General features: G+C 41.5%; 2 protein-coding genes and 1 long non-coding RNA gene across 5 annotated transcripts in view; all 3 read right to left on the bottom strand.

Moving 5' to 3' along the window:
• Window positions 1-352: 352 nt before the first annotated feature.
• Window positions 353-3386, bottom strand: LOC137735470 (uncharacterized). Of its 2 annotated transcripts, XM_068474896.2 has the most exons (5): window positions 2040-3386; window positions 1785-1937; window positions 1583-1654; window positions 983-1178; window positions 353-844 (listed from the first exon to the last, which is right to left on the bottom strand). In XM_068474896.2, exons 1-4 carry the CDS (start codon window positions 3276-3278, stop codon window positions 1068-1070), a joined length of 1575 nt encoding a protein of 524 aa, XP_068330997.2. In that variant the 5' UTR covers window positions 3279-3386; the 3' UTR covers window positions 353-844; window positions 983-1067. The 2 variants fall into 2 exon arrangements, with proteins under 2 accessions (XP_068330997.2, XP_088553247.1); XM_088697121.1 differs by lacking the exon at window positions 1583-1654 and having other exon boundaries at window positions 704-844.
• Window positions 3387-6252: 2866 nt separating this feature from the next.
• The window catches only part of LOC148696057 (uncharacterized), a 32613-nt gene continuing 20982 nt past the window's right edge, over window positions 6253-17883 (bottom strand). The window contains exon 5 of one of the 2 annotated variants that reach the window (XR_015964310.1): window positions 6253-6599. This is a non-coding gene — a long non-coding RNA (uncharacterized LOC148696057). Of the gene's footprint in view, window positions 6600-9942; window positions 10540-17883 lie in introns of those variants that run through there. The other variant, XR_015964311.1, reaches the window with a different exon arrangement.
• Window positions 14548-17464, bottom strand: LOC148696058 (uncharacterized). The gene is made up of 3 exons (XM_088697181.1): window positions 17005-17464; window positions 15547-16946; window positions 14548-15462 (listed from the first exon to the last, which is right to left on the bottom strand). Exons 1-3 carry the CDS (start codon window positions 17462-17464, stop codon window positions 14656-14658), a joined length of 2667 nt encoding a protein of 888 aa, XP_088553307.1. The 3' UTR covers window positions 14548-14655.

The following is a 17883-nucleotide window of genomic DNA, read 5'->3' as shown; positions in this document are numbered from 1 at the left end:
CGTTTGTTCAAAAAAAAAAAAAAAAAAAGGTTATCCACACACTCATTTTTACTTCTTACAAACTTCTCTCAATTTTCGATCGTCGGGTCGAATTAATTGAACAAGATCAATAGCCAAAAATACCTAACGGTGTGTTAAAAGTAAAAATTAATTTGTGGATAACATTTTCCGTTGAAATTTGACAGCTTTCTACCCTAACAAGAGATGTAAAATTTCATTCCAAGGTATTTTGCAGGACGCATCCAATTGTCCATAGCAACTTCTCATATTCCATAGTAATAATAAATAATAATTATATTATATTATAAAAGAGTGTACGCGCATGCCTAGAGGCGAGTTAAAACTTGAAACATTTCAAGGTAAAAGAAGTATTATAATTTAAAAAGATGAGTTTAAACAAGTATCCTATAATTACATGGGTATGGTGGAGATAATACGAGTCGACTCTAAAATATATATCATTGCTGAAATGGCAGGAGGACTGAATGTGGCACTTTGAAACGCCAATTTTCCCAATCATTCAATGTATCATGTATGGGAGGAAGGCCTGTTTGAGCTGCAGCCCTTTGAAGCCAATTCTTCCAAATCAATGCTCTTCATAGGAACCAAGATGGTATGGCTCATAAAAGTGACTCGTCCTCTCAACTCCGAAGTAAGTGCTTTCGTGTTGCAAGTCCTGGTGTTGTCCATGTTCCAACTGCTAAACCAGAAGCAGGTTTCATTATCTCCGAGTACTCTTGCTTCCCGTACAATCCCTTGAGATTATCAGTTGTGCACTATAATGTGGTAAAAATCAACACCCCATTTGGTTTGAGGTGTTCATGTGACCGGCATCACATAAGGTCTGAGGAAGCATTTGACAACCCAAAAACAAGTTCAGTATGGTACAAAGCCATACGACTAGGATTCTAGGAGTCTTGGAGTCTGAGACGTAAAGTGAACAAGAAAAAAAAATCGTGACAGAGAAGATTAAAAAGCTCACCCTAGTTGGACTGCTGAAAGGATCATAGGCTATGTCCATACCCAACTGCACAAGCACATTGCATCATAACCCAATCTATTCACTATTACTCACAATACCTCTGTTGAAGGACCATTAAAGCAACTTGTAACATCTGTCTAGCCTTTCTATCCGGAGTGCATCCGGCACGTTCCATTTCCTTGTATATCTCCGGGACCTGATCAAGAAACCGCTTGCATATTTAGAGATTTAGAAAAGAAAACAAGCTTCCTACTCTCTTTCTCGAGTTGGAAACTAGAGATTTTAAAGTTACTGAATATTCAAGTGGGGAGAACTACTAAAGAGTCCCTCACAAAACTTTTTTTTTTTATCGAAGAAACACGACAACTTTTCTTATTATTAAGGACATTTTTTGTATCACAATGACAAGAAAACAAAAAGGGAGTCACACTCCATAAGGGTTTGAATTAAAAAAAATGTCCTTAACAATAAAGAAAGTGTCGTTAATAATAACAAAAGGTGCCTTTAATGATAAAGAAACTTGTCTAGAGTTTTTGAATGATTTTTTTTGTTTTTTTCTTTTATGGCCTTTTGATTAATTTTCCTAAAGAATACAAGCACCTTATCAAACTTCCTTGCCCTAATAAACGCCTTCATAAGGGTAGTATAAGTAACCACATCAGGACTAAAACCCTTCACAGACAAAAAAAGCATCACCATTAGAAACTTAGCTTGAAAGTATCACAGAAACTGAATTGCTTGAAGAAATTCAAGATATCTGACAGCCCAACAAGAAAACAATATAGGCAGAAACAAGACTTACACTTTCTTTTATATGGTGATAAATGGATAACGCCTCTAAATATCTACCAGCAACACCGAATGCATTGATCAGCACATTCAGCATTATGACGTTTGGTTCGATTCCCTCAGCTTCCATGAGCTGAAGCACCTTAACCGTCTGATGACATAATCCCTGCATTAAAAAGAATACAGACGTTGTAATATGCACAAGATATGGATATATTTCGAGATATAATGAAATAAAACGAAAACAACGTTGGGAGAATCAGAAAACCTGTTGAGCGTAGGCATTTGCTAAGACACAAAACATACTGGCTGAAGGAATAAGACCTTCCACCTTTAGGGCAGATATGCACTCTTGAGCATCCTGAAATTTTCCATACTGCCCATAAATATCAACCAAAACAGCATAAATTATCCCACTTTTCTTATGCCCTCGGCGCTTCATATTCTCAAAAGTCTTCTGGATCATATCCCACTTCCCCTGCTCCCCTAATCGGCTAATAACAGTGACAAAGATCTTTGGATCAGGATACAACCCCTGTTCCTGCATCTCGGTAAACAACTCAAGAGCCTTGCTTATATTCCCTGCTTTACAATACCACCTTATCAACGAATTAAACGTCGTTATATCAGGCTTCAGACCTTCTTGTTTCATTTTATCAAACACTTCCAAAGCTTCGTCCAATTCGCCATATTTCCCAAACGTATCAATAATGCTGTTGAAAATCTGTTTATCCAATGCCATCCCCATTTCCCTTATCTCTCCCACAATGTCCATTGCCTTCTTCCACATCCCATTGTCCCTGTAAAGACCAATAACCTTGCTATACACAAACGAGCTCAACCGAAACCGCTTCCGCTTCATCTCATTAATCATTGACCAAGTATCTTCCAACCTCCCGGCACTGACATAGTAATCAAGAAGAATCTCATACGTCTCTTCATTTTTCTCCACACCCAAATAGCCCATTACTGCCAAAACTCTAGTAGCAAGTTCTAAGAGGCCTTTCTTCAAACACCCTCTGAGCATAACATTGTAAACCCTGAGTCGTGGCCTCAACCCAGAACATATCATTTCCTGAAACAACACATCGGCCTCCAAAGTCCTGCCATTGCTTCCAAGACCGTCAATCAAATAAGCGTAAGACACCGAATTGGGTCGAACGCCGAGAGCTTCCATTTCTGCAAGAACAGCCATGGCCTTGTCGATATGCCCTGCCCTGCAGAACCCACTTATCAAATTGTTGTATGATTCGCCCGAAAGTTCCTCTCCAGTGGTTTGAGCAATTGGATAGCTGGGAACTGAAGTGTTTTCGTCATTGGGGGACGTAAATTTGACTTCTTTCCCGGTCTTGATGCGATTCGAGTGGGTGAAAGAAGCGTAGAACTTGAATGTCCCGGGGTGTTTGAGGCAGCTCGGAAAGAAGAGAGCGAGTGGAGTGATTGTGAAGAAGCTGGCTGTGGATGAAAGTGAAGGTGAAGTGCGACACCAAATGGACTGCACCAGCATATCTCTATGCTCTCAAGTCGCGGGTGCCGAAGATTTCAGAGTGCTTTGTTTGCTTTTGTGGAAGAAAGGATACGATAAAGTTACATCAAACATAACACGGCTGGCGGAGATGTATAATCGTTTAAAAGTTTTGTTTTTTAAATGATTAAAAATGCTTTTGAAGAAAAACAGTTTGAGTTATTTTTGGAATTTTAACGGAAAGTTCTATGTATTGTTCACTTTAACGAATAACCATATTTTTACACTAAAATGTCAATCCTGTTACTATTCACTTTATCCTTTATATTGTCATTATTATTAAAACTTAAAGTTTTCAAGTCATTTTTGTTAATTTTCCTGTAATTTTTTTAGTAAAAAATACAAGTGAATCTTATTACAAGAAGAATCAATTACATTACCTACTTCAATCTCAGGGTAAACTCAAATTTAGGTTCTAAATTTGCTCCAACCCTTAGGCCAAATATGAGTTTTAACCCAAAACTCATTTTTGGAGCAAATTTAGCCCAAAACTCATTTTTGAAGCAAATTTAGCCCAAAAATGCCCTTGGTTTAATGGGCTGACTTATTATATATGTGTAATTTTTTTTTTAGTTTTATATTTATATATTCATTGAATTCAATGGCTAAGATATAATATGATCAAATCTAACGAAAAAAAAAAAAAAATCTAACACTCCAAATTTAAATTCAACGGTAAAAATTATTTCATGTATTTCATAGTGTTTCACGAGGAGTCAAATATATTTTATTTAATTTTTTAGTTTAGTTTAGTTTAGTCAAATACATGTGTTGATAACCCTAAACCCTTTAGTTCCTCATGCCGTGTGACATGCTTTTTTTTTTTTTTTTTTTTTTTCGCAAGCATAAACATGTATTTCGAATCCCCCCCTAGCCAAGGGGGTTTAGTTCCTCATACGCACAAAACAAAGAGAATTGAAATTAAACATTGAAATCAAAGGAAAAGAAACACCTAGAAATTCTAGCGACGCGAACTCGAATTGCATGAACTTCCGAGCTTCCTTCTCCTCCTCCTTGGTGCGGCAAAGGTCTAGGGACAGGTTTAGGGCCTTAGGTGTATGGATGCATGGTTATGGAGGGATGTAGTAGTGTTTAGGGGAAGGGGATGGTGTGGCAAAGCTTAAAACTAAGGAGAAAGGTGTTTGGTGGCTGCGGCAAGGGTGTGGGGAGGTTTGGACGAATTTCTGGAATGAATGAATATGTATATGAGAGGTTTCCTTGGCTAGGGGTTAATATGAGTATATATTGGCACTAAAAACCCTAGGGTAATCAGATATGGACTTGAATTAATTAATGGGAGAGAGTTGGAGTGACAGCTAGGGTGAATGATTAAAGTGGGAAAGCATGTGAGTGACAGCTAGGGTGATTGGTGGCTGCAATGGATTAAAACCCTCCCCACACCCTTTAAATCATTCCAGTTTCCAAATTTGTGTATGAGAGTTTGATTTCATACACAAATTTGGAAACTGGAATGATTTAAAGGGTGTGGGGAGGGTTTTAATCCATTGCAGCCACCAATCACCCTAGCTGTCACTCCCACTCTCTCCCATTAATTAATTCAAGTCCATATCTGATTACCCTAGGGTTTTTAGTGCCTATATATACTCATATTAACCCCTAGCCAAGGAAACCTCTCATATACACATTCATTCATTCCAGAAATTCGTCCAAACCTCCCCACACCCTTGCCGCAACCACCAAACACCTTTCTCCTTAGTTTTAAGCTTTGCCGCACTATCCCCTTCCCCTAAACACTACTACATCCCTCCATAACCATGCATCCATACACCTAAGGCCCTAAACCTGTCCCTAGACCTTTGCCGCACCAAGGAGGAGGAGAAGGAAGCTCGGAAGTTCATGCAATTCGAGTTCGTGTCGCTGGAATTTCTAAATGTTTATTTTCCTTCGATTTCAATGTTTAATTTCAATTCTCTTTGTTTTGTGCGTATGAGGAACTAAACCCCCCTTGGCTAGGGGGGGATTCGAAATACATGTTTATGCTTGCGATATGATTTGATTACTTCTAATTGTGTTTCATAAGTTGTGAATTCAATTTACTTATCTATGTGAATTACATTGATTTGTGTGTGTTGGTTGAGAGTGCACACTTAATTATCATGCATAAATTGGATGCTAGGATATAAGGAATTTCACCTAATCGTTATGGAATTATATTCACAAGTAGTAAAGGTTGATGATCTCAATTGCGTTAAGTAAATTTTGGCATAAGTTTCATGCAATCATAGTAACAAGTGCTTCGTCAATGCTTACGGTTTTCATAGAACTTCATGATTCTTGCTTGTATCTCTATTATGCAATCATGTAGGGGACTTGTGGTGAATGTTTTGGGTTGTCGTATGCAATCATCCAATTCAATAACGTTAGGAAAATATGAGGGTTAATTAGTGCAATTCACGGTTAATCTGGGACGTTGAGAATTCATGGTTTATTGAAAAGCAATTGGAAATCGTCTTGTATGCAAGTGTGACATGTGTGGAGAAGAACCTTCTAGCTAGCATTCATCCATATTTTCATCAAATTCATCTTTCCAATCTGCCTTTAATTACAATCTGTGCATTTAATTTAATTTCGTCAAAAACTCAATCCCCTTTTACTTTAATGTTCAATTTAGTTAGAAATTGTCTTAGTTTGTGTTTCTAAGTGTTTTGATTCAAATTATTACACAAATTCGTCCAAATTAGTCAAAGTGCTCAAAACTGCCCAGAAAGTGTTTTTAAGGCAGTTTTGAGTGTTTTGGGGCAGTTTTGAGTCTTTTGGTTTGTTTTAGTGTTTTTATTGTTTAGTTTTGCATTCTTTGAGTCTAATTTAGTGTTTTAACCTTTGTTTTACGTTTTTGAGTCAGTTTCCAAGAGAGTTTGCAATCCCTCCTAATCTCCGGTTAAGAACGAATTTAAAGTAAGGTGCTTAGGGGTTCATGCTTAGGGTTTTATGTTAATTTGTGAAGCTAGCTAAGGTGCTTATATATTTGATGTTAAATATACTTTGCTCTTCCATATACCGGTTAAGAACGATCCCTACTTATACATATACTTGCTTGTAATTACAAGTCACATTCAATTCCATGCTTTATTGATGGAATTGAATGGATGGGAAGTTAGCTAAGGGGTTCGCACGGCAATGGTGTTAGAATGGGCTAGGCCCTTTGTTTTATGTCCTAAAGTGCATACAAGACCTTCAATTTCGTCCAACACTTTGGCTCCAAGCATAAGCTATCCATCCTTAGCCCAAAAGTGCTCCAAAAGGCTCCAAAATGCACTTCTTTGTTCCTTTAGCCCTTAGAACCTGAAAACATACGAAAATAACTTAAAACACTTAAAGAACTAAGAAATAACAACGTAAATGCACAAGAACAAGCTAACTAAGTTGCCTAAATATGCTCCTATCAAATTCCCCCACACTTAGCTTTTGCTAGTCCTCGAGCAAAACAAAACAACAAAAGAACACGAAACTAGACAAAACGAACAAAACACAACCTACACCTTCCAACATTTGCCTCAGGGATTTCCAATTCACATGACATGTTAAAAATCATCATTCCCACAGATTTTAGTCATCTTCACACTTAAGTACATTCTTAATCATAGTCACCACATACTAGTTCACAATTAAGCATTTAAAACCATGTTTTGAATGTAGTAATATGCATTAGAGAATTTGCTCAATTCCTTACAAGATATGCACTCAATTTTCACTCCATTTTTCTGACTACACACCCTAATCTAGTTATATGTGAGAAGATTGATGTAAGCATGAAAACGAACACTCACATATATGTATCACAAAGAAAGCAATTTCTGGAGTTAATAAGCATGTTTATATATGATCTCATGAATGGAATGCTACTACTTAGATGCGAGAACCAGTGACACCATATGCTCATACCAAGTTCAAACTCCACGAATTGAAACACATAACACTCAAGATTGAAGTCAAGGGTTGTAACGGGGCTTGGGGTATTGGCTCACAAGGAAAGGTAGGGATAAAGGAAAGTTCTTTAAACAATAGCAAGCAAAGTAATGAAATTAAGACTTAGAATTCACTTGGCATGCAGAAATCAACTTTTAGACATAAGGGGGAGATTCAACAACTCTTAGAGCCTAATTCATTGTTTTGGGCCCTTACTTCAACAAACAATACTTTTCAACTTTTTTTTTTTTTTTTTTTTTTTTTAGCCGTGCCTATGGCACATTAACTCACATAAATACTTTTTCCCCCACACTTATTTTCTGCAACACCTTAATCAAAAGGAATTCATTGCTTACTATGCTTCAAGAACAAGGGTAATGATGATCCTACTCTAGGTTAGGTGAGGATAATGTGGGTTAACAAAGAACATGGGCTAACACGGCTCAATGGGGTTAAACTTAAACACAAAATGAGTTAAGGGCAAATGGCTTTTTGGCTTTGATGGTGGTCACTACACAACTTCATCTTGAATATGTGTTATGCAAATCAATAACATGCTTTGAATGAAATGGGCATGAGTTCTAGCATTTGGAACTAAGTGATGAAACGCCTTCTAAGTAGTAACCAAGCAAAGAATAATGAGAACATGCAACGACTTTAGAAAACAATAATGCACATATTTTAACTCTCCAAATAACGTTTAGGCTCAAGTCTCACAAGGTTGTAGCGTTTGTATGAGTTCCTTCCTTCAAGCATGTTACAAAAAACGAATTTTTCTTTTATGATTGCATGTGAAGTCATACATTATAACCATAACCAAGCATATACCAAGAGTAAATCAAACTTTCATCCATGTTTATAACTCTCTTTCACAGTATCATGCAATTAAAAACCAAATCCTCATCATTGTGTTGGAAGGTGACCTACGACACAAACAAACACACAAAAACAACTCTTTTTGGGTTTTTCAAAACAATTTTTTTTTATAAAATTTTTATGGTATTTTCGGATTTTTAAGTCAACACACTCTAAAACACTCTAAAACACTCTAAAATAGCTTAAAAACACTTAAAAACAGCAAGGAACAACATTGGAAGTTATGGGTAAAATCCCACGAATTTGCCTCAACATACTTAGTTACCCCCTTCCCCAATCAAACATTGTCCTCAATGTTTTAAGCCTAAAATCACACCAAACAAAAGTAAACACATAAACAGCAACTAAACATACTAAACATGGCAGAATGTAACTAACAAATAGAAGAGTTTAGGGACGCAAATCTGGTTATGGAGTGTAAATTCCATCTTCTCCTTGGTGATTGCATTGAGGTTTGATCTTGAGTTTGACTGGAAGATTTTCTGGTTTCCTCCAATCGTTGATTTTCCACAGGCTTAATCTTGAACTGGGCTGGAGGATTCTTTTGGTCTCCCCCGAAGGTCTGAACTTACTCCTTTTATCTGGAGTTGAATTTGATTCAAGGGTGGTGAACACTTGAATCGGACTTGTGATTTCTTCAAGGACCATCGAAGTTTGATCTTGAGTGAAAATAGGACCATGAGCAGTTTCAGGATTCAGACACATGGCAGGCAAGTACGAGGTGGAGATGATGACCTGTTTCTTTGTTCATTCTTTCCAATTCGTATTGAAGAGGGTTAGAGGATAACTCAGCATATGCAATTGTTGCGTTTGCTGACGATCCACAAGATTGATGTTTCATTGTCACTCGTCTTGGCTGTTCTCCAAGCAGATGTGGTCCCTTCTCTGGAAGTGTATCAACCGTTGAAGATGACTACTCGAGAGCAACGCTAGGTAAGCAACCAGGGAATAGATTCCAGGTAGTCGGTTCCAGATCGGAAGACTGACTCCAAGTGCCGGTTGATTGCTCTCTTTCACTTTGCTATGCGAGTAAGAACAAGGACAAAGGAAAAGACAGGGAAAGAGCATGATATAAGATACCTTTGCTTTCGCCCTTGATGATATGGGATACTTTTGCTTTTGAAGAAGCAGCGAATGAATCAACACATATATTTGTTGCGCTTGTCTCCACATGCTTCGATCTACCGTTTCCTCCTGCCTCATCTGTACTCAAGGCATCTAGTATCTTCTTTGGGGGTACATCAATGGTTGAATAGGTGTTCTCAAGGGAAGAAGAAATCTGAGCATGTTGAGAGGTCTGGTTGCAGCTACATTCTTGGCCGAGAAGAAAAGTCATGCGTTTTTGGATGTATGTCTTGCCATGAATGTTGACGTATATAGGAATTTTAATGGCAAGTAGTAGTGCGGATGCGGCTTTGTCACCCACGCTTGTCGGCAAAAGTGTGTAGTTGGGATAATGACCTTTTCAACTTTGTCAGAGATCTTTTGACAAAGTTGCACATATTATCTGAAAATCCGAGATTGTGTCTGAAGAGTGTTGACGAACTTTACGCAGGAAAGTCCGGCTTTTTGAATCGGTGGTTGTGTCGCCTCTCCTTTTACAGTGGTATCGATCACCTCTAACATGCACACTTTGAAGATTGCCCATTCGTGAAAATCGTCTCCGGCCCTTTGAGATTTTACTACATCCAACCATTCTCTTTTAACATCTTTGAAAATGGCTAACCCATCTAACATAAATTTTACATGTAGCGTGTGACTCAACGAAAAATCGAAATAAATTGAAAAAGTCATCAAATAGGACACGTGTCAATACCTGGCAGAAATGATTTATTTCATCTGATTATTTAAATCCAAAAATCAAGTTTTGGAATTTTATAAATAGGAAGCCAAGACATTCATTTTGAAGGAAGAAAAAAAGAAGGAAATTTACATTACACCAAAACTTTGAAGCTTTGAAACTCTAAAGCTCTCAAGCAAATCTTGAAGGACCAAGAAAGCTATCTTCGTTCTTCGTCAAATCTGAAGAGAAGTGTTCATCATTCATCATCCGTTCATCCTAAGATCAAGCCCCAACGGCCATTTGGATCAACAACCTCAACAAATTCACACATCCAATCATTCTTCAAGATTAAGCCCAAAAGCCCTTCAAGATCCGCTCATCCATCAACCTTCAAGATCAAGCCCAAAAGCCCTTGAAGAAATCCATACACCCAGTCTTCAAGATCAAGCCCAAAAGCCCTCGAAGATCCGTTCATCAACTGTTCATCCCTAGATCAAGCCCCGACGCCCATTTGGATCAACAGCTCATCCACAAACCCATACACCCATTCTTCAAGATCAAGCCCAACGCTCCTTGAAGATCCGTTCATCAACTGTTCATCCATAGATCAAGCCCCGAGGACCCTTTAGATCAACAACTCATCCACAAACCTACACCCTACGAAGATAGAATCAGAGGATCAAATTACAAAGAGATTGTAACCCCAAAATCATTAAACACAAAAAATATATTTTGTACACGGTTTCTTGTTTCTTGTTTCAGGAACTTTTCGTGTTTACAAATTTGGCACGCCCAGTGGGACATCTCTACCTCTCATCTCTATCCTCAAATCATCGAAAAACGCAAATGGCATCAAGAAAGGATCAAGCTGTTCCTGCAATCAAAGCAAAGAACAAGAACATCATCGCCGCAAGTGGTGATATTTCGGGCATCATAACCCGAAGTAAGGCAAGAGCTCTTTTTGCTGCGGCTTCCGCCCCTGCATTAACTCTGTCAAAGGAACAAGAGCACTTGAGGTACGAGCCTGTGATCACCCTAGCCTCGCTAAGGGCATCAAAGGGGGAAAGCCCGAGGAAATACTCAGAGTCCCTACTCTTCGACGCTGATTCGAGCGGCAGTACAACCATGCAAGTCATGACCACTGGAGCAACTTCAATCGAGGAGCAGCTAGCTCAGATGAATGAAGCAATCGCAAAGCTCACACAGACTGTGGAAGAGAAGGACTTGCAGATTGCCGCACTTGTCAACCAACTAGATGCGCTGCCCGACGTGAAAGTCGACCCAAATATTGGCCTATTAAAGAAAGAAGACGACGAAGAAGAGGAGCCATCAGCGGAGAAACTTGAAGAGAAGCCGAAGCTAGACCAAGCAACGGCATTCATGGGATCTCTCTCTATCCAGCAGCTACAGGAGATGATCGCAAGCACTGTCAAGACACAGTACGAAGGAAGCTCGCATGACTCCGTGCTGTACTCAAAGCCTTACTCCAAGAAGATTGATGCTTTGAAGATGCCAAGGGGTTATCAGCCCCCAAAATTCATGCAGTTCGATGGAAAAGGCAACCCGAAGCAACATGTCGCCTATTTCATTGAAACTTGCAACAATGCTGGGACAGAGGGAGACTACCTCGTCAAACAGTTCGTGCGTTCGCTGAAAAGTAACGCTTTTGACTGGTACACTGACCTCGAACCTGAGTCTATCAACAGTTGGGACCAGCTAGAAAGGGAATTCCTCAACCGTTTCTACAGCACTCGTCGTACTGTAAGCATGCTAGAGCTGACCAGTACGAAACAGTGGAGAGATGAACCTGTCGTCGACTACATAAATAGATGACGCTCCTTAAGTCTGGATTGCAAAGATCGGCTTTCTGAAACCTCTGCCATTGAGATGTGCGTTCAAGGCATGCACTGGGGGTTACATTACATCCTCCAAGGCATAAAACCAAGAACATTCGAAGAGCTAGCAACTCGTTCCACGACATGGAGCTGAGTATCGCTAATCACGGGAAAAAGGAGCCGATTACTAACTTCAATAAGGATAAAGTATTCGCCCCAAATGTAGACAAGACTGGGAAGAAGCCCGCTAAGGAAGCTTTCACCGTCAACACTACCCCCATCAAGACCTCCTCAGCGCCCATCAAGATCTCCTCCAAGAAGAAAGCGAAGGAGATAAAGACAAGTGAGCCTTCTCGCACCCAAGCCAGATACAAGAGCACCTTGAGAGAGTTGGAACAGAAAACGTACCCTTTTCCTGATTCTGACATGGCTGCCATGTTAGATGACTTGCTGGAAAAAAAGGTGATTGAGCTACCCGAATGCAAGCGTCCTGAAGAAATGAATCGCACAAACGATCCTAGGTACTGAAAGTACCATCGTATTGTGAGTCATCCTGTTGGCAAGTGCTTCGTTCTCAAAGAACTCATCATGAAGCTAGCACAACAAGGGCAAATTGAGCTCGACCTTGAGGACACGGCCGCAACGCATACCACTACAATTGCGTTTGGATCGTTTAATCTTGTGCTTCTCCAAACGACACCTGACCGTTCCCGTGAATGCTCAAGTTGCACGGCACCTCCTACACAACTATCACTGGAGAGAAGCGACCAAGATGCACATGCTGATGATGAAGAAAGATGGATATTGGTAACCTACAAAAAGACAAGGAAACCAAGACCACAAGTCATACAGCCAAAGGTGGAACAAAGAAGAAATCACCACGACCGCAACAATGCGAAGCCTAAAAGAAACATAAAGCATAATAAAACAACATATGCTAGGGAACCTATGGAGCAGGAGCCACGCATTCCCGTTTCCTTGCGTGAGTACTTCCCGAATGACTTTTTCCAACAGTGCACTACCGTGGCCTGTCACATGGTTGAAGTAGAAATAGAAGAGCCCTCAAAAGGCAAAGCTATCGCCACTGAGGTAGAAAAGACCCTTACACCTGGAGAAGGTCTGCCAACACACTTTAGCATCGAAGAAGCGCTACCATTGCCAAAAAAGATGCGAAGAGCACTAGCAGCAGTCTTGGCAGGTCTCGACGACCACGAAGTGCAAGAAAGTAACGACAAAGGCTCGAAGCTTCAACCACATGAATGTGTCACATGTTGTGCCACCCATGACGTAATTAACTTCACTGACGAAGACCTACTGTTGGGATCAAAGCCTCACAACCGTCCTCTCTTCGTCTCCGGGTACATAAGGGAATACAAAGTTAACCGCATGCTTGTGGGTGGTGGGTCGGCCATAAACATCATGCCAAAATCAACAATGACCATAATCGGCATCAAGGTGAATGAACTATCCCTGAGTCGTCTGCTGATCCAGGGTTTTAACTAAGGAGGACAAAGGGCGATGGGCATGATCCGAGTAGAGATGACCATGGGTGAGCTCAAATCAAGCACGATATTCCACGTGATTGATGCAAGAACTTCCTATAGCTTGCTCTTAGGAAGACCTTGGATCCACGCAAATGGGGTAGTGCCGTCCACCCTTCATCAATGCCTAAAGTTTTACCGAGAAGGAGTGAAGGTGATTCAAGGTGACACCAAGCCATTCACCGAAACCGAATCACACTTTGCAGATGCTAAGTTCTACATGGATGAAGAGACGGTACCCGAAGCCCTTCCGGAAGAGATCAAATCCACGGGCAGAGCAGCACCTAAAAAGCAGGAGTGGCAAGCCATGCCTAAAAAGCAAAAAGAGCAGGCGGTGCCATCTTCAAGCAAAGATGATGACGAGTTTGCTAAACCTGCAACAACCAAAGGGAGTAGGATGCCGTCAGAAGGACCGAACGCACCCATATTCCGGTATATCCCGATGTCAAGAAGAAAGAATGGTCAATCTCCATTCGAAACTAGAAAAGCCGACACACAGTGGCACACGGATAACGTGAAGTTGCTCAAGACGAATGCAGTTTTGCCTCTGACACAGCTAGGGGGTGCTAAGGCCGCAAGACTACCACAAGGCTTCATAAAAGCTCTACCAAAGAAGGTGGAATCAAGCTTTCTTCCAACCAAGAGGACCGAGGAAGGTTTCGACCCTAACGCCTACAAACTCATGTCAAAGGCCGGGTACGACTTCGCTTCTTCTGAGGTGGCTGGAAAGAAGGTTTCAAACACTGTCAATGACGAAGAACGTAACCTCACCAAAACTCAAAAGAAGTTGAAGGAGCATGGTTACGGAGTTGACAACAACAAAGCCGGACTTGGTTTCACACCAAATGCACCTGTGATGATTTCAAGCCAAGCGAAAAACACTAGCACTCAATATGTCAGCATGAGCATTGAACAAGACCAAGAAGAGCCTAAACCCTCCCCTCGGACGTCGGTCTTCGATAGGATGAGCCAGTGAAGCTCCAGAACTTCAGTGCTTAATCGCATTGGTGGTCAAGACCGAACCTCTGTCTTCAAGAGGCTTAACGCGCCGACATCCCAAAGCTCTGTTTTTGAAAGGTTGTTAAAGCTTAAGAAACAAAGCAACACAGTTATCTCTCCTCTGCGACGATCAGCTTCAGAAAGATTTGAAGATAATGAGAAGCCTTTTGGAAAGAGGAAGACAACACCAAAGGGAGAAAAGCTCGATGGGTTAGGAGAAAAGGACGACGTTCGAAGCTTGATTCCTTCAAGGATGAAGCGCCAAGCAATCCTAGAGGTTGACACAAAAGGACTACTGAAGGTAAGGAGGCGCATCATCGTCCACACTGGCAAATCTTCATGCCAACAAACCCAAGAGAACGGCACTGAAGATGAAATCCCTAAGAAAGATGTCACTTCTAGCTCTTTCGACTCAAAGTCTTCACCTGAACCGCTGGGGGCAACTCCATAGCCATGTCTTTCTCTTGTTCTAGGCGTGAAATCTCCTCTTGGCATTGAGAAAGTGTAGCTCCCTGCTCCCCGAGAACACTTTCAAGTTTTGATGCCTCGCTGCCCAGCTGTTCTTGTTCTCGCATCAACATATCTAGACGTACCCGGACGGAAGCTAAAGAAGTCTCTGTAGATTGATAATCTCCCGAAGCAGCTTGCTGAGAAGACCGGGCCTGGGTTAGTGACAAGTCTATTGCAGCAAGTTGGTGAGCTCTAACATCTGGACTCAACTTCTTCAAGGAAATAACACGCAAGGAAGAATACTCAGTTGAGGCGGCCATAATTTCAGCAATTTTGATCTTTAAGGATGAAGAATCAATGTTAAGATTGTCAATTGCAGAAATAAGTTTCGACAAGTCCTCCTTAAGCAACGCAAGGTCCTCCGACGGGCATTTCGAAATCCTCCCCTCAATATGGCTCTTGATATCCATTGCCGCACGAAGATTGATGCGATGAATAAGCTGCTCAGTACCACTAAGGTTTGGCCCTCTCAGAGAGATCTCAGAGCTAGCTGGCAAAGGTATAGAACGCATGACAGGATCTTGCATGCCTCCACCTACACACGGCAAACTTGCGAAACTTGACGAACTTGGGATAAGCTCTGTACCAGGTGGATCCCCAATCTCCTCGCCTGTAGGTAGGTCGCCTCCAAATAGCATCTCCGTATAAGAATAAATACCTGTGGTCGCCAAGTCAAAAGAACAAGAAGGCCCAACCTAAAGGAAACAAAGAAAGCTGTTAGAAGCAAAAGCTAGAACAATGAAAGCAGAAGAAGTCATAAGACAGAAGAAGATGCATACGTCTTTCTCAAACGACACACTGCCATCGAGTTGAGGGAGCCTAAACACTTCTTTCTTCTTATGACGAAAATTGACATCGCTATCGGCCTGAGCGCCTTCAAGACGTCGCTTGTTTAAAACTTGTTGACCCTGCCGCAAAACAAGTCCATCTTCGTGCGAATCAACTTCATCACCAGCCTCTTCAGATACATCCAGATGTTGAGAAGACAAGCGTGGGCATTGAGGGACTAAAACCACTGGTCTATCTTGCAAAGTAGCAGCACTCGCGCAATCAAAAGATATCAGTTGTGTAGGAACCACAGAACACCCCTCCTTCAATACATTAAGGTGTGAATGAGAAGAATTGGTACCACTTGCCATCCCCAAATTCTCATAATATACCTTTGACCACCAACTTACGTAAGCACGGGTTACTGGACTACTCTTGAACTCGTATTTGGCCGGCAGGGTAACAGAAGCATTTGTACATACACGGGTACAAGACTCCCAATGCATATACACGGCTTGCAAGGAGTCTAATTGTTTTTTTTCCTTCAGCTTGCCTGGCACATGTTGGACAAAACCAAATTGCCTGCTGAAACGGTGGGGACTATACGGCTGAACCATGCATCGATCTTCTTGCCGCAAAGAAACATACCCTGAGCGAAGACTTATAAGGTAAGATAAGTCTGAGAAGCGAAGATGCGAATCGTCCATGATGCCTCGCCGCACCGAGCCAACTCTCGCCAGATAGTCCATCTTCAAGCCTTCGCAGCTTCTAAACAGTGCTTGCGCCTGGGAATCATCGAGGCTCTTCGAAGAAAGCACGCCAGAATACTTCATCATCAAAGGCCCTGACTTGTTTAGAGTTGAAGAAAAAAAATGAATACCGAAGTACTCACCCAACCAACCATACACATAGTGGTAGGGAAGAACCGCGGCACGATCTTCAGTGTTTGCTGAGTTCGAAACAACACTCAAGCCATTATAAATATTGGCCAAAACCGGGATAGCAAGACTGAAAGATTCACCTGCAGCCATCTTGCTAGCAACTTTGAAAACCCCAGGACGAACAAAGTTGACGTCGCCGATTGGAAAAACAAACTTACAAAGCCAACAAGCTAAGAAAACAGCTAGGTAAGATTCTACCACATGCTCTGATGCTATGCCAAGGTCCTCAAACGCTCTCAACTCGGCAGGGGAACGGCGCCTAGCTGAACCAATGGCACCAGATGGATATGAGTCTCCCTTTGGCTTAGTGGTTTTGTTGCAACTTCTTCTCTTCGAGGACTTCTTGTACCTTGTGTCCTCCCAATACCAGAAGCGGATCCATGAAGAAATCTTCACGCCTGATTTACTTCGAGCATCTTGGGAAAACTTGTGATATGCCCAAAATAAACAGCGACAACTCGCAGGCAATCCTCGGTTATTGCAGAGAAAGTTCCTCCGCACTAGGAACGACCTCGTCATAAAACTTACCTTGGATGGGCAATCCCCCTATCTTGTGGAGATCCCAAAGTGAAATTGACATCTCTCCTTGAGCTGTATGAAGCCTGTTAGTCGCTGAACACCAATACTCGAAGAACGCATGAAGGACAGAATGATGGAGATCATAACTAAACAAAGACGCGTACACGGCATGGTAAATGCCCATGCTACTAAGCACATGTTTAGATCGGCCCAAGACATCTTCAAGCCACTCCCAATAAGACTTATCAAAAACAGTTTCTCCGGTAGTCGACAAGGCATCATTCCAAGCCATAGCTCCGCTACGGATGTGATCTCCAAGAAGCTTAAACGAAGCCGGATGATTGTCACGAGCATGGTGCGAAGGGTTCAAGATAAGAATCCCCGGTGTGCACGCCTCCTTCTCCGTATTTGATCGAACAAAGTCTGCCACCTTCCAAGATACTTCAGAAGACCACGACTTAATATGCATGGAGTTGTCTTTTGTAGGAAGAGCAAGCGCCTTAAGGCCAGTCAGTGGGGCGTAAATCTTCAACGTTGTTCCCCTATCTTGCAAATCATTTTCCTTCGCGAGAATGGTGATGGTGTTGCTCTTAAAACATTTGAAAAATACTATGACCGCAACAAAGCAAAAAAAAAAAAAACAGCCACAAAATTTGAACAGCAGGACAACAGACAGTGCAATGGTGTGCAGCGAACAGTGCAGCGATGACGGTGCAGCAAGCAGCAGCAAGAGGCACAACAACGTCACCACCGAGGAAAATTATGATCAAAAGGCACAACACAGCATAAACTCGTTGCAGTCTTTTGCATAACCCCACACGGTAAAAGTGACACACTGCAACAAGCTCCAAGCAGCGGCAAGAGGCACGGCAACGTCACTACCAGGGG

The sequence above is a fragment of the Pyrus communis genome, chromosome 7, assembly GCF_041283825.1.
Source record: "Pyrus communis isolate YQ-2024b chromosome 7, ASM4128382v1, whole genome shotgun sequence".
NCBI lineage: Eukaryota > Viridiplantae > Streptophyta > Magnoliopsida > Rosales > Rosaceae > Pyrus > Pyrus communis.
This window is presented reverse-complemented; position numbering and strand designations above follow the sequence as displayed.